Genomic DNA, 18,557 nt, shown 5'->3' with positions numbered 1-18,557 from the left:
GACCGCTCGAGACCAAGTTCAAAAATGCGGAGGGCACCTGGGCCCTCCGAGCCCCAAGCAGCGCCCCTCGGGGGCAGGGGCAGGAAGCAGCCGCCTTCGCCGCATCCCAACTTCCCCCCATTCGGGCCAGAACAATGGCTTTTTGCCCGGAAAACGAAGTTCGGCGGAGGCCGGGCGAGCTCCGCAGACCAAGCGGGACTTGGCCGGTGATCGCCAGGTCAGAAAAAGGGAGGCGCTTCCTTCTTCCTCGCTAGGGACCTGCCCCAGCTCGGTGGACCCCCACGCGCCACCCGTGCCCCCAGCCCAGCCAGACCAAGCGCGCGCGGGACCCCCGCCCCGGGCGCGAAGCCGAGCCCGCCGTGAACAATGCGCTCCCCGCCTCCTGGCACCGCCCCCACGCGCTCATTGGCCCGCTCCGGAACAGGGCGGCCCGCGGGGGCGGGTGGCGGGCTGGGGCGCGCGGGGTGCGGCGGCGGTGCGCGTGCGCGGGGCGGGCCTGCGCGGGGCGGGGGCGGTGCTTTGTGTGCGGCCGGCAGGGCGCGCGGCGGCTGTGGCTGTGCGGGGAGCGGCAGGCGCCGCGGTCGGGGCGGGGCGCGCGGCAGCATGGAGGAGCTGAGCAGCGTGGGCGAGCAGGTCTTCGCCGCCGAGTGCATCTTGAGCAAGCGGCTCCGCAAGGTGCGTGCGGCCCGGCCCGCGCCCGCCCGTGCCCGCCCACCCCGGCTCACGCGCCTCTTCTCTCCCTGCAGGGCAAGCTGGAGTACCTGGTCAAGTGGCGCGGCTGGTCCTCCAAGTGAGTCCCCAACAATGCGGTGCCCGTCTTCCCGCCCGCGCCACCTCGGTGTGTGGTGGGAGAGAGGCGTGGGTTCCTCGCCCGCGCCGTCGGGGGGCGTCCGCGCGCCCGGCGGGAAGTTTGCGGGGGGCTCCGTGGGCTCCTCGAGTTTGGCGGTTAGGGGACGCCCAGCGTGCGCGGGGTGCCCTTTGTTTACAAGCCCGCGGGGCGCGGGGCTGGGCGGCCTCCCCGGAAGCCCCTCCGGCCCTACCAGCTCCGCTCCGGGCTCCCGGGCCGCCTCTCCCCACGCCTGGCCCGCGCCCCTCCGGCGCCGCGCGTTCCTCCCGCGCCCATTTGTTGCATACGCCCCCGCCCGCCTCAGCCGTCCCCGCGAGACTCCAGCCCCCCTCCTCTAGTCCGTATTTTCCCCGGCTGTAACCTGAGCTTTCTATTCATGGATGTAGGGCTCTTTTTTTTTTTTCTCTCTTTCCCCTCTTAATGGAAGGGAGGGAACTTGGCATCCCGGAAGGGGCTCTATTTACAGGCGATTCGCGCAGACCCAGTTCTCCATTCTTCCCGGACCCCACTTTTCTTTCTTTGCTTTCCCCTCCGGGTTCCCCGGCCGGCGTTGGCCTGGATGCCAGGAACATTGTTCTTAATCTTTGGGCAGCGTTTCTGTGCCCCTAAGCGTCCCCCTCTCAGCATCCTGTAGGGAGCCTTCCCTTCCCTCCCTGGCTCCGGGCCAGGGTTTGGGGTCTTCCCTTTCTGCAACTTTCCATTTTATTGGGATTTGTTTTCTTCCTGTGGGAGGCTGTTAAGTCCTCCTAAGGCCGGGTGTTAATTGGGGGTGGAGCCAATGGTTTCCCTTTGAGTTTGAGGACATGGTGTTGGCTTCAGAACTCAGTGTCCCAGGAGTTCATCCTGGACATGGGTGAGACCTTGGGGAACAATCCCCATACCTCGGTTGCCTGGCTGCCAGCAGGCATCAGGGAACAGTGGGGCAACCCCACTTGGGCTGGTTTCTGAAGTGGTTGGTCACTGCCTAGAACTTTAAGATGTCCTGTTCTTTGCTTTTCCAGACACAACAGCTGGGAGCCAGAGGAAAATATCCTGGACCCGAGGCTGCTCTTGGCCTTCCAGAAGAAGTGAGAAAGTTAATCAACCTGTGGGAGGGGGAAGCCAGTTGGGGGGACCCTGGCCTGTCACATGGTCGTTCAGGGCAGTGCTGGCCCTCCCGAGTTCCTGGGTTTGGGCTGTAGTTTGAAGTCCCAGGTGAGTCGTCGTCTTCCTTCCCCCGGAGGGCCAGCACTGTGTCCAGATCTTGGGAATCCCTGAGTAAGTGTTACTTTTGGTCTTTGTGACAGACTTGCCAAAATGAACCTTCTTGGACATCCTTTGTGAAAAGTTCTGGCTTCTCTTCTTGGCCTTTGCTGTTGACTAGTTTGCAAACAGCACTAATAAAAACCAGGATGGCAGGTTTGCCCTAAAATATGCAGACATGGCCTCCCAATCCTCATGCGTGGATTGAGCAAAAGAAGGCTCACAGAGGGAACAGGAACACACAGCAGAAAGTTATGCCTACCATGGTGTGTCTGGACCAAGAGCAGCACATTTATTTTTTTTCTGTGCTGCAAAACAGCTGGTCCCAAGTGAGCACCATGGGGGCCCCCTCACCAGTCTCAGGGGCTGAATTTGCTTCTGTAATTCAAGATGTCATATCTATTTTTAGGTAGGAGACTTGGGTTAAGAGAAGCCTGTTTGAGATACAGGGGAAAGTGTGGTGAGTGGCTTGTGATGGCATAAGGTTCCAGGGAATTCCAGAGCAGGCTGGTGGGGGTAAGGTGTGGGAATTGCCCTATTGGTTGTTGCTGTTTAGTCACTAAGTCGTGTCTGACTCTTTTGCGACCCCATGGACTATAGTCCACCAGGCTTCTCTGTCGATGGGATTTCCTAGGCAAGAATACTGGAGCAAGTTGCCATTTCCTTCTCCAGGGGATCTTTCTGACCCAGGAAGTGAATCCAAATCTCCTGCATTAGCAGACAGATTCTTTACCACTGAGCCACCAGGGAAACCCCTTGCCCTGTTGGTAGAGGTTGATAAATTAAGTGCCCAAAAGCTTTCTCAGATGGGGTCAATCCAGCCAGCTGTTCTCTGTTGGTTCAACCTATGTCCACCATGTTTTTTGCTCGAGCAAGATGTTTTGGGTCTTCTCAGACGGGCCTTGGCAATGAGGGGAAAAGCAAGAGATTTTTGTCTGGGTTGAGAGAGAAGACAGTGAGCATATGCTTGCCTCGATAACTTTGGAAAACTTACCAGCAGGCTTACTGCCTGCTATTTAATTCATAACTCAAGTGCTGTAGGTCCCAAGGGGTGGGAGCTGGTACCTTTTCCTGTAAGTGTCCTGATTGTCCAGAGAGTGTGTGTCCTTCAGTTCACTTTTACACACAGGCAGGAACTGAGGTGAGCAGATGTCACAGAGATAGATGCAAGAGTTTGAAAGAACCATGGGGTGCTCTGGTTTACATCACAGGGGAGGTAAAACTGGGAGGTAGGTGCTCTGCCTTGTTCTCTTCACCCCCAGAGATTCCCCTGGGATCTAAGAACTGGTGGTTATTTGTTTGGTGTGGGGATGTGGTCTTTGACTGTCAGGGGAAGTCCAGATTCTGGGCCCAAGGGTACAGGTTAATGTGTCAGCGGAGACCCATGAGTGCTCCTGTCCTTTTAGGAGACAGGCTGGGGCTGCTCTAAGAGATCTCCTTATAGGCGCCGATGAGATGGTGTTTGCCCATTTTAATTACCAGGAAACTACTTCAGATAGAGCCTCTTCCCCTGGGGTAGCCTGGAATACACGCTTTGGGGTGGTGGGCGGGGGCTGCTCTTTTGGCCTCTGACCCCGAGTCATGGAGCTAGTTAACACTGTCCTGCCTTGAGTTCCAGCCACCACGCAGTCAGATGCCGCCAGTACTTCCATCAGAGCAGAGTCTAGGAACAGAAAGAACCAGAAAAAGGAAACAGGGAAAGAAATATATGCTGGGAGCACTGGCTCTGGGTAAGACTGTGGGGAAGATGACCCCTTGGTTACCCCAGTGCTCCCATGACTGAGATTTTATGCAGGAGGTAGAGAGGTGGAGGGTGGAGGGCAGTGGTCCTCTCTTCCCTGGCCCTGGACTCTCTTGTTTGGACTGAGAAAGTTGGACCGCGTGACCGTGAAAGCTCCTTCTAGTGGCATTGTAGAATTTCTGCTGTACCATCTCCCTGCAGATGTGCACAAAGTTGTTTTAAGAGGAGTCAGAGAAAACTGGGAATAATTCTTTTCCCAGCTTTGCTTGAATTTCTTGACTTGTCATTACTGAAATGTAAATGAACTGGATCTGCACCTCCGCCTTGGATGTGTTCATTAACAGGGTATGTTTTTGCAGGGAAACTGGTGATAAGCTACCTGGGGGGATTTGAAACCATAGGGTTCCAGGATAGCCGAAGGAAAAGTCTATGACTCTGATTGCTCATTGTCTTCAGGGAACACGAGAAGGAGGTGCAGAACCGGAAGAGAGGCAAGCGGCCCAGGGGCAGGCCAAGGAAGCACACCGTGATGTCCTCCTGCAGCCGACACTCCAAGCTCAAGGTGGGTGGCTACTGCCCTGGATTTGGCAGCTTACCCCCAGGTGCTGGCTCTCTGCCGGCCCAGTGAGAAGTGGTGGCAGGAGGGCTGCAGGCTTTGGGGAAGGAGGCCAGCTGGCATCTCCACGCAAGTCTTTGCCTTGCTCAGAAGACTTGGCTCCGCTTCCCCCTGGACTGCCACTCTGAGACTCTGCCAGCAGGGGGCAACAGTGAACCTCAGTTCTCCACCTCCTGCCCTGTCCCTCTGGGGTGGCTGAGCACCACCCCTACCCTAGCTGGTTCCCTACTCTGGTGAGGTCCACTCTGTGCTACCTTCTCACCTCCCGTGGCTTACAAGGAACAAAAAACAGGACACGTGTATACAGTAGGTACTCATAGGTGTGCCAAGTAGGCACACCTGCACACATGCCTGGGCTCCATGGCACAGCTGCAAGATCAGATGTGTCTTTGATTTCTCTCTTGAAGGCACTGGCCTCCAGGCCTGAACGCACACATTGGCTTGAGAAGCGGCACCAAGGTGGGGAGCCGGCCAGGCAAGGAGACCCCAGACTCCCTGAGCTTGATTCCATCATCCCCAGTTTGGGGCAGAAGAGCTTTGTGGCCAAGAGCAGGTGTTGACTCAGTCTCCCTAAAGCACCCCTTTACACGGGGACCTGAGAACCAGGAAGGTGTTCCAAATTAGTGTTTGGGATGACACCCAGAGGATGTAGAGGGCAGTGGTTTGTTTTCCTATGTGCTGGAAGGGTCTGAAGGGATCATCTTTGGAAATGGAGAGATTGAAGCAAGATGTCCTGGTCGCAGAGCCTTTGCACACACTGCTTCACTCCACCCTGCTCCTCTGAGACACGTGAATCGTGCTGTTCTGAATTTCCCTATGCCAGGTGTCTACCAAGGGCTGGGAGCTTCTCACAGGCCCCTGGAAAGCCCAGGGCCCAGTGTCAGCCTGCGAATGTTTCTGTCCATCATTCAGGCTTCTCTTTGTAAGCCACCTGTTTTTCTTTGTTCTCTTTCATTTCTAACTGCACTGCTTAAGACATCAGAACTAGACTGTGAGATCGCTCCCTCCTGGCCGCTTCTCTGGTCTGGAAGCTGCAGGAGGGGCTGGCTCCAGGGTGTCCAATGAATGCCCCTGGACACCAGGCTTTAGAAGTGACACCTCATCCTTTGTTGTTGCAGGAGTCTGATGTCCCTTCCAAATCCAAATCCAGCAGCTCTTCCTCTTCCTCCACATCCTCCTCTTCCTCCTCAGAGGAGGAGGAGGACAGCGACCTAGATGCCAAGAGGGGCCCACGGGGCCGTGAGACTCACCCAGTGCCTCAAAAGAAGGCCCAGATCCTGGTAGCCAAGCCCGAACTGAAGGACCCCATCCGGAAGAAGCGGGGCCGCAAGCCCCTGCCCCCGGAGCAGAAGGCAGCCCGGAGGCCCGTGAGCCTGGCCAAGGTGCTAAAGACAGCCCGGAAGGACCTGGGGGCACCCACAGGCAAGCTGCCCCCTCCACTCAGCGCCCCCGTGGCTGGCCTGGCGGCCCTGAAGGCCCATGCCAAGGAGGCTTGCAGTGGCCCCAGTGCCATGGCCACCCCGGAGAATTTGGCCAGCCTGATGAAGGGCATGGCCGGCAGCCCCAGCCGTGGGGGCATCAGCTGGCAGAGCTCCATCGTGCACTACATGAACCGGATGAGCCAGAGCCAGGCCCAGGCTGCCAGCAGACTGGCCCTCAGGGCCCCAGCGACCGGCAAGTGTAGCCTCGGGCTGGACCTCAAGATGAGGACGCAGAAGGGGGAGCTGGGGATAAGCCCCCCAGGAAGCAAAGTCCCAAAGGCCCCGAGTGGAGCTGTGGAGCAGAAAACGGGGAGCACAGGAGGGCCCCCGCACGTGCACAGTGGCAACAAGGTCCTTGCTGGGTGCCTGGGCCCCCAGCCTGCACCCCCCCAGGAGCTAAGCCTTCAGGTCTTGGACTTACAGAGTGTCAAGAATGGCACATCAGCAGGGGCCATGGTCGCCCGCCACACCCCAGCCACCAAGGGCATTCCTGCCACCAACCCAGCCACTGGGAAGGGTGCCGGGGGCGGCCCCACTGCAGGAAGTGGGACCGGCCTGCCCACCGATGTCGGCAAGGGTGAGAAGCTGGTCTCCAGGGCGGCCGCCATGCCCACCCCTGCAGGCAAGAGGGACTGTGGGAAGGGCAGCACAGCCCCCGGGCAGGAGGGCCACCCGACATCGGGAGATGGGCGGAAGACAGCCGCGCTCTCTGAGATGAGTACCGGTGAGGAGAACAGCAGCTCCGACTCGGACCCTGACTCAGCCTCCCTCCCCAGCGCCAGGCAGAACCTCTCCGTGTCCGTCCAGACTAGCCAGGACTGGAAACCCACCCGCAGCCTCATCGAGCACGTCTTCGTCACCGACGTCACCGCCAACCTCATCACCGTTACGGTGAAGGAGTCTCCCACCAGTGTGGGCTTCTTCAACCTGAGACATTACTGACGCCGCCTGGCTGCCCTGGCTCCCCTGCCCTCCTCTGGCCTCTGGCTTTGCTTTGATATGTGGCTTGCATCCCAGATCCTCTCCAGGGGCCGGTGGCCTCCTTCAGGGGCAGGCTTGGGTGGGAACTCCCCTGGGCCCAGCCTTCCCTGTGACTTTAGCAGGGGAGGCACCATGATGCCTTGCTGCCTGGCCTTTACCCTTGTTCCTACCTCTGGGCCTTTGCATTGCTCCCCATTTGCCTCAGGAAGTCTCGGTGGCCGCCTGAGGCTCAGTGAAATGTTCCCAAGCGCATTCTGTGTTTCTTAAGCCCGACCACGTTCGCTATTTGAACTGCCTTTGTGGTCTGTGATGACAGCGGTGGTCAGCTTGCCTCCCCGTCTCCCCTGGGCACGGGTATTAAGAGGAAGGTTCTTCTCCAGGTCCAGCTTGGCTGTTCTCGCCAGTGGCTGGAAGAGAGGGTTGCTTAAGGCTGGGGGGAGTTAAGGCCTCGGGGGTGCCACTCCTGGGAGGACTCTGCTCAGGGTGTGGGAGGAGCGGGGAAGGGAGCATGCTGGTCAGAACCTCCCACTCAGAACAACGCCTGAGCCAGCACAGGTAAGGACACTGTTCACCTCCCTGTCTCTGCTCTCACCTCAGACAGCTGAGGGCTTGTGGCCTTAACATTAGCCATCAGGCACGGCAGTTGGGATCAGGAACCCTAGAGAGGTAGGTGTGGGTGTCGTCTCACCCTGACTCAGATTAACAGCTATAGCCCCTACATGTTGACCCAGAGTCCAGCACAGGCAGGGAGGGGGCTGGTCCCAGAGCTGTGCCGCCGGAACCTCCCAAGCTTGGGGGACAGAAGAAGGGTGTCTTTCTGCCACCCGGTGCAAGGACTGCCTTAGTCCTGATCGTGGCCCGGCAAACTGGGCCATGTGGGCAGTTGCTGGAAGTAGGCTTCCCTTCTCTCCTGGCTTCCTGCACTTCCCACCTACCTCCCCTGACAATCCCCCCCAACCCCCGCACCTCTGGGGGTTCCATGTTCTCTTTCCCAGCTGAGAAGCTGTATCTCTGTACCATTTGGGAAGTGGGACAAATCTGAGTGGTCCACCTGGCAGAGGGTCTCCAGAAAGGCTGGAGCTGCCAGCCCGACTGCCTCCCCCGAGATGGCTGAGTCCAGAAGCAGTCTTGGCAATTCCAGCCAACAACAGAATTGCTGTTACTGACTTGGGGCAGAGAGGTGCATCAGTCAGTGGAATCACTGGTCTTTTATGCCAAAAAGAGAAGTGGGAATGCAGGGAACTTTATTTCTGCTTCAATTACCGGTTAACATCAGCTAGCAGGTGTAGAGTCTTCTGTTGTTCCCATAACCCTGAGGGCAGGGGACACAGTGGGCTCTAGTGTCTGAGGGTAGGCCTCCCAGAACTCCAGCTCCCCCAGTCCCTCACCCTCCACGCCAAATAGGAAGATACGGCTTTTGTGTAGCCAAATCAATTTCAACAGTGTGCCTTTGGGGACGGATCCACATCCAAGACCTGGTTGAGGGGTGTCCAGATGAAGTTTCTGACTCATATGTGATAGCCATGCTATCTGCAATTGGAATGGTGCCCACTTGGGCAGACCCAAGGGCTGGGGGTCCCAGACAGCCAGGCTAAAACTGGAAAGTGGGCCATAAAGGAGAAGAATGCCCTCTCCATTACCCCAGCAGGAGATGGAGAGATGCCAGTGCACTGCCCCATCTGGAAGAAAGGGGTGCCAGCACACTGGGCCCCTGGCACCGGCCTCACTCCTGTCCCCAGATGCCCCTGGGTATGGCTAAAGGGACTTGGGCTGCCTCTCCATCAGAGGAGCTCATAACCTTCAAGTTGTGCTGCCTTAGAGGCTGCAGAGCCAGGCCAGCAGCAGCTCTCCCCTTCACACTCAGTGCACCCCTGTTCTGGACTAACCACACAGCTCCAGCCGCCAGGTCTTCAAACCCCGACTGGGTGCCTTTCTGTTTACCAGCTACTTCAATCCCAAAGTTTGAATCTGGAAACATCTACTCCCAGCCACTTTGCCTTCTTGCTGTGTTGCATGTTTTTTCTTGGTGCTTGTGAGCCCAAGTGGTTCATGTCTCTGAGTGTGTGTATACACACGTGCAGGCTTGACAGCCTTCGCTGAAGAGTTAGATATGCTCAGAGTTGGTTGTCATGTTTACCGATAAATAAAAGCAGTACTTTTTCATTTGCTGCTGCTGTGTGTGTGTGTGTGTGTGTGTGAGAGTGAGTGTGTGGCTAGGCATTGGTCACACATCTAACTGGTTTCTTTATCCTGCAGGGATGCTGAACTGCATCACAATGTATATTGAGTGATGTTTTAATCCTGTTTTGACAGTTTGCTTTCGTATTGGATAGGAAGAGTGGCCAGTCTTGTCTTCTATAGGGGATTTGGCATATTTTTATATATATATTTTTCATACCAAAAAGAGTGTTCCTTGTTTGGGGTTACACTCAAAAATTCTGACCTGACTAAGAGGGCTCTAGGCCTAAAGGTTTCATTAGGAGAGAACTTTGGGGGAGGACCAGAGTTTTGGACCATTGCCAATCACTGGCTTGATTTGTGTTTTTTAATTTTAAAAAAAAAACAATCATTCATGTATGCCACTTCTAATTACTTTAAACTATGGGTGTGTGTTTGCTTTTTAAAAAGAACAAAAGTGGATATGTTATTGCCTTGGGAAACTTAAGATCTTTGTTGAAACAGCACAGCAGCCCAGCCCCCATATTCAGTCGGGACCAACTAGTTGAAAGGAAAAACTTCCCCCAGGAAACTCACAAGTTTGAGGGGGGAAGGGTGGGAGGAGAGAAAGATAGTGCCTAGAGGACCAGATCTCTGCTCACATGCATCTAAAGATTCTGTGGATTTTCTAGTTGTTTTTTTTTTTTTTTTTTGGAAAACTAACACTAGCAATAGGTTGCTGATCTTTTTAGATGGATGTTAATTTATTTTGTAGGGGAGAGTCATTAGCAGATGGTGTCAGAGGGTTTTTGTCTTAACTTTTTGTTAACTCTTGGTATATCAATAAATTCTTAACTTTTCAGCTTGGTGTGTGTCATGAGTGATACCCAGACGTCTCTTCACTTTACCTTTCTTGAGGCAAAATACTTCTCTCAATTTGAATCTTGGGTTGAAAAAAAGGCTTTGCAAAAGTTTCAGCCACTTTAATGAGGACAAAAAAACTTTTCTAAGCAAAGGGGTGGGTTTGATTATGAGTCCCTACGCCAGCATTTCCCAGAGAAGGCAGTTGGACACTGAAGGGGACTCTTGGCAATGTCGTGATGAGTGTGGTTGTCACAACTGGGGGCAGGAGTGAGTGTTACTGCTACTGGCATCTAGTGGATACAGGCCTGGGATGCTGTAGTATGTCAGAAGTCAAGCTCACTTTGAGACATCTCCCAGAAACTAGTACTTTAAAACAAACCAAAATTTCCACATGTGCATATGCACACCCCACCCCCAGTATCCAAATGATCCTGTGTTGGAAAGCTACTCAACCCCTTGAATCCACCACATGTGGTAACACTTTAAAAGGACACAGCTATAAAATTCAGGGGAGTAGCCATGAAGCACAAGAATCTTTGAATCAGTGGTGCTACTGTGACTCCTAACCCATGGCTCATAATAAAGAGACGGTTTGCTTATTATATAACCTTCCCTGGTCCTTTTAAGGTTTGCATTACCCTCAGCATGAATTTATTCATAAACTTCAGCCTCCAGGGAGAAGGAAGCTCCCTTTGAAGTAAAAAGTTGGGCCTGGATGTTGGCCACCACTGGTTGAAAGGCTAGCTGGGGTGAAGGCCTGAATGTTTTAGTTCAGGAAGAGATTCGCACTACAAAAATGCTTCTTCCCAAGCTCTGGCCGGCTCCAGAAAAGGCCTGCGAATTTGAAGTCATTCTTCATGTTTTTTTGTTGTTGTTGTGCCTTCCGAGGCCGGCGTTGTTTTCTTTCGAAGAAGGTGGGCAGGGATGACCCTAGTCGTCCTGTCCTCTGGCTTTTGAGGGCAGCAGAAGGAATTGGGGATGGCCACGAAAGAGCAGGCTAGAGGAGTAACAACCCGCGCGGCTCCTGGTGGCGAGCCCATTTGTACAGAGCGACAGCCAGACGTGTACGGGGGGGCCCTGACCCGCACTGGCCTTTGTTAGTTTCTGCGCTGCTGATCTGATCGCCTAATCCACCGCCTTCCCAGAAGAATGGGCTGGGCTGCCAAGGGGCCCGACCCGGCCCGAGGGCCCGGCCCGCGGCCTCCCTAGGGCTCAGCCCCGCGCCGCTGTATCCAGCACGAAAGTGCCTGGCGGATCTGGCCGCTGGACACCTTCTTCCCTACCTTTGTATTTGGAGGGCCTGGCCGAAGGGAGGTCGCGGAGGGGGCGCCCACGGTGGCCCACTCTAGAGTACTTTTGGAATGGAGAGACGTTCCCTGCTCCCCTCGTGACTCAGAAAGGCATCGCGGCCGGGAGTGGGTGGGCGCCAGTAAGCGGGGTTGAGACCATCGCCTCTAGAGGGCGCGCGCAACACGCGAAGATCGGCCCGCTGGCTCTTTGGAAGCGCGAGGAACATTCCCTACCCCCGGTTCCGAGCTGCCAGAGGGAACCGAATTGCACGACCCGCAACACAATTGCTCTGAAACACACACACACCCAAAAGTCTCCAAATTTTTAGGAAGTAAGCCCTGGCCCCAAGCCCCTTTCCTCCTGTCCAGGCTCCGAAGGCTGGAGGTAGAGCCCGATCAAGCACTGAGATGCCCCCAACTCGAACCCCAGTTGGATTCCAGGCCCTCTCTGGCCCTGGCGGACTCGGGGGTGAGAAGAGGGGAAAAGAATATGAGGCCCCGCCCAATCCTGGGGCAGGCCTATTCACTATTGAGTCTCCTGCACACAGCCCAGGGCCTTGACTAGGATCTGCACTGTTAAGCATCAAAGGGGGAACCCCCCCCCCAAAAAAAAACCACCAACCCAATGCTATCTCTCTAAAGAGCCATAAAGATTCCAGTTCAACCAGTATGTGTGCTGGGCCAAGCTCCCTGCTGGCTGCGGCAGCACTAGATGGCCCTGCCCTTCGGAGGCAGAGGAATGCCTCAGCCCTAGGCAGCACCACAGGCCCAGGCCTCCACACCTGGTGTCTTTCCCAGAGCATCTGCTCACGTTATGGAAACCTGCCGGAGAAGCACCAGATCAAAGCCAAGGCTGGTGGTGGCCAGACAGCTGGGGAAAGGGGGCAGAGTTGGTGCCCTCCCATCTCCTTGTCTCCCAAAGCATGAGCCCACTAGGCTGCCCAATGCAGGAGAGAGTCTCGGTGGAGAGACGGGGCCAAGGCCTGGGGTCTGGCCCCTGGCTGCGATCCTCCCCAAGCCACTGCACTCCACTCCCCGCCCTCTGACTCTGCCCACCGGCCCAGCCCCTCACGTCGGAAGGCTGACCCACGGCCCCAAAGCCAGGTGCCTGGCCGCTTCCTCCCTCCCAGGTCCACATACAGGCCACAGACTAGAGGAAGAGGGCGGGAGAGCTCCGCCAGACGCGGGGTCACCGACTCAATGGGCAAGAGTAGAAGATGCGCCAGCCTACCCGTGCCCACAACCCTCCCTTCTGGTTCTGCCAAGTGCGCTTAGATTCATGCTTGCTTCTCCTGGTGGCGACGTCTGCTAGGTTTTTGGCGGGAGGTGGGGGGGTGAAACTGCGCTCAGTGCGGTGGCCCCTTTGGGGTCCCGAGGGCGGCTTTCCTGTGCAGGCTTCACGACCCCACCCCATTGCTGCAAAGTCTTCCGCCAGGAAAATCTAAGGAACCCCCACCCCACCCTGTGCTCTGCGCTACCCTGAACCATTTCTCTCCCAGAGTTGGGGGTGTTGCCCCCCCAGACCAGGGACTGAGAGGCTGGGGGGATGTTGGCGGGGGCGGGGGGCGCGGGGCTGCGCCTCGGCAGCTCTGGGTTCACTAATCACATCAGCGCGCTCTGCGCCGGCTCGGAGCAGCCAGTTGCCTAGCAATACCCGCGAACTCAATTCCTCAATCAATAGGCGCGAGGAGCTGCAATTCGGGGAGCGCTGGCGAGGCTAGGTGGGTCTGGGGGGCGCGTCCCAGGACAGCACTGGTGAGCAGGCGGGGAAGCCAGAGCAGCGCGGCACCGAGGCGCGGGGCGTCAGGGACCAAGACATCAGGCCTGGGGGTGGGGTGCTCCGAGGGAATCCCGCCAGGAGAAATGGGAACCCAGAGGTCGCGCCCATCCTTCCGGGATCCCCGAGTTCTGCCCAGACCGCAGAGAAGTGCAGTCCATAGGTGAGGAAAGCCAGGACCTTCCCCTTTAGAAGGCTAAGAAGAGTCACTTACCGCTCCCTCCCAACCCTACCCTTCTGCCCCGCCTGATTGGCATCCCCCCAGCTGGGGAATGGCCTACTGGAAACAGAATCGTCCAGGGCCGATAGGGGCGAGAGAGGCGGGTGGGATGGGTCATGAACGAGGAGGGAAGGGTCTTCTCCTCCCGGGGCGCCTGTTCCCTCTTCTCGAGGGCCGGAAAGAAGGAATAAAACCCGAGACACGTCTCTATTTACAAAGTATATATTTAAACACGTAAAAAGCGGTATTGGATACAGACATTCACAACCGCAGAAGATACGTGCCAAGCTTCACTCGAGCTGAGGCGGCGATCGATTCGAGATTTGTACAAATCTTAGAATTAAATAAACCCAACACCCGCACATCTCGCCCGGTTGCAGACGCCCAGCCCCGCGGCCCCTGCCCTGCCCACCCACCCCCAGGTCAGCGTCGCAAGAGCGAGCAAAGGAGAACACGCGGACGGCCACGGACAGAAGACAGGACAGATAGGCGGTGGGGCAGAACCAGGGCCGGGGAAGGTCGGAGGGAAGGGGCAAAGTCAGCCCCGAGGGAGGGAGATGAGGGTGAAGGCAGGAAAGGAAGGGAGGGAAGGCGGCAGCCAGGTAAAGACATGGGTCCTGGAATGACCGTCCACTCGGTAACAGACATGTCCCTTCAATGAAGTTTCATCTGAAAATAGCGTCGATATTTAAATAGATACACTTGGTCAACGGCGCTTCTTTATACAAAGTCTAAAATACCAGTTTTACAAATGTGAGCAGATAAAAATCCCCATTCCACGGGCTTTTTTATAGGCGCAATTTGATAATTTAAAAAAAAATCATGTAGTACTCCGTCTTCCTCTTTTTTACCCCCTCACTTCAAAGGCAAGGAAGTCTGGAGGAGAGGCTGCGAAGAGGGAGTGGGAATACGGGGAGTGTGGAAGAGAAACCAGGCGGGGGTCCCCGCCAAGTGCCCCCAGGATCGAGAAGTTTCCCCCAATCCCGGCTCCCCGCCTGTCTCGCCGGGAGTCTGTGCTTCCTCCCAAAGCGCCGGGCCCCCTCGCCCCTCCCTCCACTAGCAATGGGGAGTTAGATTCCCTCTGGCCCTTTAAGGGTGGGGGAGGGCGAGGAGGCCGCAGGACCAGTCCTCGAAGGGACCGGGATGTGAGGGGGGCAGATTTGTGCTTTTGAGTCAAAAGAGGGGCGCGCGTCCTGCGTCCTTGGAACACAGCGTGGTCACGAGTCGGCCGGGGAGGGGGCGTCCAGGGACCCGCAGCCGCGCGCAGGCCTCCCCAGCCGCGCCGGCCGTCTCTTCTCCAACTCCCTCTCCTCCCTCCCCCTCTGGCGGAGTTTGAATGTCGAGTTCAAATAGAGAACACTCCGCGAATCGAAAAGGCCTATAAATTATAGCTTTTGCTTTTAAGAAAGGGAGAAGAAAAAAAAGGAAAAAGGAAAAGTTCTGATGCGCTCTCTTGGATGGAAACCTCTCCTCGCCCCTCCTTCCCTGGCCGCGCCGAAGCCGCCGGGGTGCCAGTCTTGCCCAGCTCCGAGCCGGAGCCCAGACCTCCACTGCACTCCCAGCTGAGCTGCGGCCAGGGCCTGGGTGCTAAGCCCCCTCTCCCAACCACCCCCCCACTCCCGTGGGTCCCTCTGGGTGGGCCTGTCAGGCCGGGCGTTCTCCTGGGAGCTGGCGGCCCGCCCTCCCCAAGGGAGGGGGACTAGTCCAATCTTCCTGGGAGATGGGGGTCACCGTCTCTCCTGGCGAAGCTAGAAGACGCGAAAAAGAAAAGTCCACCCCCGAACATTTCTCTCGTAAAACAGCAACTGTCTCGAACTCTGGGCACCGACATGCAATCCTCCCAATTTATCCTGGCATTTCGGGAATGTAAACAGATTCGCTGGATTTCTTTTCTTTCTGTGAAGTAAGGAAAGGAATCGAGGGAACTGGGAGGTTTTGTCCACATGACATACCTACGATCCGATCTGCGTGTACAACACACCCATCTCCCGTAAAGTGCTTTTCCTGGTGTGGTCCTGGGGGGACTCTGCTGCTCCCCACCCACCCGCAACTTTCTACCTTCAACTTCACACACAAAAAAATTACTCGAGTTAATACTTTGCTTTTCCTCCAACAGATTTCTTAATCTTAAAACAACAACAACGACAAAAAAAAAAAATAGGAAAAGGAAAAAGACTGACCCCACCTCCTCCCTTTCTGATTGGGGAGCCAATCTTTTGTTGGCCTGGCCAACCAATGGGAAGAGAGAAAAAAATCCGGGTCCTGCCTTGGTTCCAGGGGTCTGCCCTGGGGCTGTGGGAAAAAGGAGGAGGGATGAGGTGGGCTGGCTGAGTCCCTCCAGACACCATCAGAGGCCAAGTGCCCAGGTCTTCATCCTCCCTACTGCCCTGGGTGGCTGTCAGACCCCTCCTGCCCCAACTCAGCCTGTCTTCCCCAACTAAACCACACTGAGTCTCTCTCTCTTTGTTTAAATAAAACAATTTCAAGAGTTGAAATATATATATTTAGATATTTTTTCTTAAATAACATATTTACATCTAATAGAAAATATAACTCTAGAGATAATCTTTCCAACCAAAACTGAGGGGGGAGGGATGAAAGGAAAGGGGTTGTGTGAAGGTAGGGAAGGGACAGGGCCAGCCAGAAGGCCGCCTCCCCACCCAGAAATAAAAAGCATTATGCCAAGTTTGCACTCTCACTCTCTCTCCTGCTCCCTGGTCTTGGAATCACCCACCCAGATATTCATCTTTTCTCTTTAAAAAACCCTTGGTCCGTGTTACTTTCCTTAATGGTGACGGTCAAAAAGTTTGAGGTCACGTCGGTGACCACCACCTTCTCCAAGTTGGTCAGAGAGGGGCTCCAGGATTCTTCCTCTGGGTCCCCCAGGATTCTGGCCACTGGGATTCTGGCGATGAGGGAGGGCCTTCCCCCTTGCGCCCCCATGTCCCGATACAAGCCCCCCACAGAGCCAGGGGTGCCTGAGCTGTGCCTGACCCGAGGGCCACCAGGGTCCAGGGTGCCCTGGCCTTTGGCCTCCAGGAAGGCAGCCCTGTGTTTTATGACCCTGGCCGGAAAAGTGTCCACAGCCAGCTTGCCTGTGGCCTCAGCGGGGCTAGGGCTGGCCACACCACACTGGGCCAGGTCCGAGTCCTGCCTTCGAGCTAGCTGGATCACGCTGTGGCCAGCTGGGAACTTTCCTGCCCCGGAAGCAGTGTCGTCCAGCTTCCTGCCCTTGAGGTAATCTCCGAGGCCATCACTGGGTTCTCCCAAGGGCCTTTGTGAGGGGTCTAGGAGCTCTTTCCGGGGCTTGGGACCTCGCTTCTTGGAGCTGTCACCTGGCGAGCTGGGTTTGTCATCTGCACGGCTGGTGCCCCGTTCACGCTCCCGCTCTCGTTCCCTCTCCCTCTCTCGTTCCCGGTCTCGCTCTCGGTCCCGAGGGGGCTCCACTCGGCAGGTGCTGCTGGTGCTGCTGCTGCTTCCCGGTGGGGAAAGACCCATGTTCCGAAGGCCCTCACGGGACCGGGAAGTAGAGGCCAGTTCTTGGGGTGATCGGCCTGGGTAGGGGATCCGAATGCCTCGGGCTGAGTCACTTCGGAACTCGTATGTTTTGGCCTTTGCCTTGGCCTGGGCCTTCAGGAAGAGAGGGCAGTGTCAGGAACCCAGCAGGGCCCTTGCCCCGCCTCCACCTCCTCCACCCCCCCGCCCCAACCCTCTTTCAGCCCCAGCCTCCCAGCTTCACCCTCTGATGCCTTGGAATTTCCATATGGGTAGGGGTAGCAGTTTGTCTGGAAACAAAGGGGTAGAAGATTTGTCTAGAAGCAGTCATTTGTACCAAGTACCCTTCTTGTAGTTGATTATGTCTATTTGAGATGGTTGAGGGGGTTGGATAAAGGAATTCTAGTTCGGCTAAGCCCCTCCCCTCAGATACCCTTAGCGGTGAAGTGACTTGGTGACAGCCTGTCTAGGGACTCCCTCCTAGATTACAAACAGCACACCCCATTGGTTCATAACCCCTCATGGCCTGCTTCCCACAAACTGACACAAGAACACTACTGCCCACCACTGGACACTGTCACCCTACCTTGAGCAGGAAAGTTTTGGGTTTGGGTCCTCGTTTTTTGGGGCCATACAGCTCCATCTCTCGCTCCCTGCAGAAAGGAAGGAGGGGGGGAAAGGGGTGCATGAGTGAAGAAACCAAGTGTGCCTCCAGTTGAGGCTAGACAGGAGCCACCCTTCGTGTTTCTAAGTGAGAAGCTGAAGCCTGGAATGGCCTGTACCTTTCCTCAAAGGCTGCGAGCAGGCGAGCATCCAGGATGTTTTCTTCAGGTTCCCATGTGCTGTACCTAAAGGAAATCAGGAAGAAGTGGGCGTCAGTCCAGGGAGCAGAGAAAGAACCGCGGGTGTGCATGTGTATGTCTGTAACTTTTCTTGTTGCATTGTATTGTATTTCAATGTAAAGGGAAAAAGAGGAAGAAAGAAAGCTCCGGAATAACTGTCTGGGGTTGAGAATTGCACAGAACCTACTTACTTCTGCGACCAGCCCTTCCATTTCACGAGGTATTCCATGCGTCCCTGAAGATGCAAAAAGGAAATTGTGTGTGCAAGAGGAAAAATGCATGACGGGGACACGAGAAATACATGCACAAAATGCATGCACCGAATGAATGCGCTAAATCCCACCGCGAAAAGGCACGCGCCCGCTGCATCACCCCCTGCACGAAACGCTGCACATAGTGCATGCACCGGCATTCATTCCCCCCACCCCGCCCCCCACCCATGCAATCTGTGCATCGCTGCAAGTCTAAGGAAAGCGCTTGGGCTCAGAGCCGCCGCCACGGCCGCGGCCGCTGCTGGGACCTGGGGGAAGGGAAGCTGGGTTGCAGCAGGGGGAGGGAACCCGGGCCGGGAGGGGAGGGCTCGGCCCAAGGCCCGGGGGCACCTACTTTCCGGATGCGCCGCTTCAGGAGGGCTTCGGCCGCGAACACCCGCTCCCCCACCGCTGAAAGCTCCATGTTGACTCGGCGCTTCCCCCCTTGGCCGCTTCCAGGAGCAGAAAAGCAGCAGCCAGCGCACGACAGACCATAATACTCTCCCGCTGACGTCAGTTCTCCTCCCCCTCCCGCGCGCTCGCTCCCTCCCCGCCCCCTCCCTCGCGCAGCTCCCTCCTCCCCGCTCGCCCCGCGCTTCCTCCCGCCCCACGTGTTGCTAACGACGTTGCTAAAGCCAAGCGGCCAGAGCCAGCTCTCCCGCGCTCTGATTGGGCGAACTCCGGGCCACGCCCCTCTCGCTTTCTCCCCCGCGTTGCTACGTGACCCGCGTTCCAATCGCCAGGGGGCGGAGTC

At 56.5% G+C, this 18,557-nt stretch overlaps 2 protein-coding genes across 3 annotated transcripts; one reads left to right on the top strand and one right to left on the bottom strand.

The window, feature by feature from the left end:
• Positions 542 to 9,924, top strand: CBX2 (chromobox 2). The gene is made up of 5 exons (XM_018063651.1): positions 542 to 675; positions 747 to 790; positions 1,849 to 1,914; positions 4,287 to 4,392; positions 5,565 to 9,924. Exons 1-5 carry the CDS (start codon positions 604 to 606, stop codon positions 6,867 to 6,869), a joined length of 1,593 nt encoding a protein of 530 aa, XP_017919140.1. The 5' UTR covers positions 542 to 603; the 3' UTR covers positions 6,870 to 9,924.
• CBX8 (chromobox 8) lies at positions 13,422 to 18,347 on the bottom strand. Of its 2 annotated transcripts, XM_018063650.1 has the most exons (5): positions 18,159 to 18,347; positions 17,744 to 17,787; positions 17,493 to 17,558; positions 17,297 to 17,363; positions 13,422 to 16,845 (listed from the first exon to the last, which is right to left on the bottom strand). In XM_018063650.1, the coding sequence occupies exons 1-5, from the start codon at positions 18,225 to 18,227 to the stop codon at positions 15,958 to 15,960; spliced, it is 1,134 nt and encodes a 377-aa protein (XP_017919139.1). In that variant the 5' UTR covers positions 18,228 to 18,347; the 3' UTR covers positions 13,422 to 15,957. The 2 variants fall into 2 exon arrangements, with proteins under 2 accessions (XP_017919139.1, XP_013827953.2); XM_013972499.2 differs by lacking the exon at positions 18,159 to 18,347 and having other exon boundaries at positions 17,744 to 17,970.

The sequence above is a fragment of the Capra hircus genome, chromosome 19 (genome assembly GCF_001704415.2).
Source record: "Capra hircus breed San Clemente chromosome 19, ASM170441v1, whole genome shotgun sequence".
Classification (NCBI taxonomy): Eukaryota; Metazoa; Chordata; class Mammalia; order Artiodactyla; family Bovidae; genus Capra; species Capra hircus.
Note: the sequence above shows the minus strand (reverse complement) of the source record. Positions and strands in the feature narration are given on the sequence as shown.

Coding starts and splice junctions, on each gene's coding strand:
- CBX2 (XM_018063651.1), top strand. CDS start 604: ATGGAGGAGCTGAGCAGCGTGGGCGAGCAGGTCTTCGCCGCCGAGTGC. Junction 791..1,848: donor TGGCGCGGCTGGTCCTCCAA/GTGAGTCCCCAA, acceptor TTGCTTTTCCAG/ACACAACAGCTGGGAGCCAG. Junction 4,393..5,564: donor GCCGACACTCCAAGCTCAAG/GTGGGTGGCTAC, acceptor TTGTTGTTGCAG/GAGTCTGATGTCCCTTCCAA.
- CBX8 (XM_013972499.2), bottom strand. CDS start 17,964: ATGCCGGTGCATGCACTATGTGCAGCGTTTCGTGCAGGGGGTGATGCA. Junction 17,559..17,743: donor TGGAAGGGCTGGTCGCAGAA/GTAAGTAGGTTC, acceptor GATTTCCTTTAG/GTACAGCACATGGGAACCTG. Junction 16,846..17,296: donor CCAAAACTTTCCTGCTCAAG/GTAGGGTGACAG, acceptor CTCTTCCTGAAG/GCCCAGGCCAAGGCAAAGGC.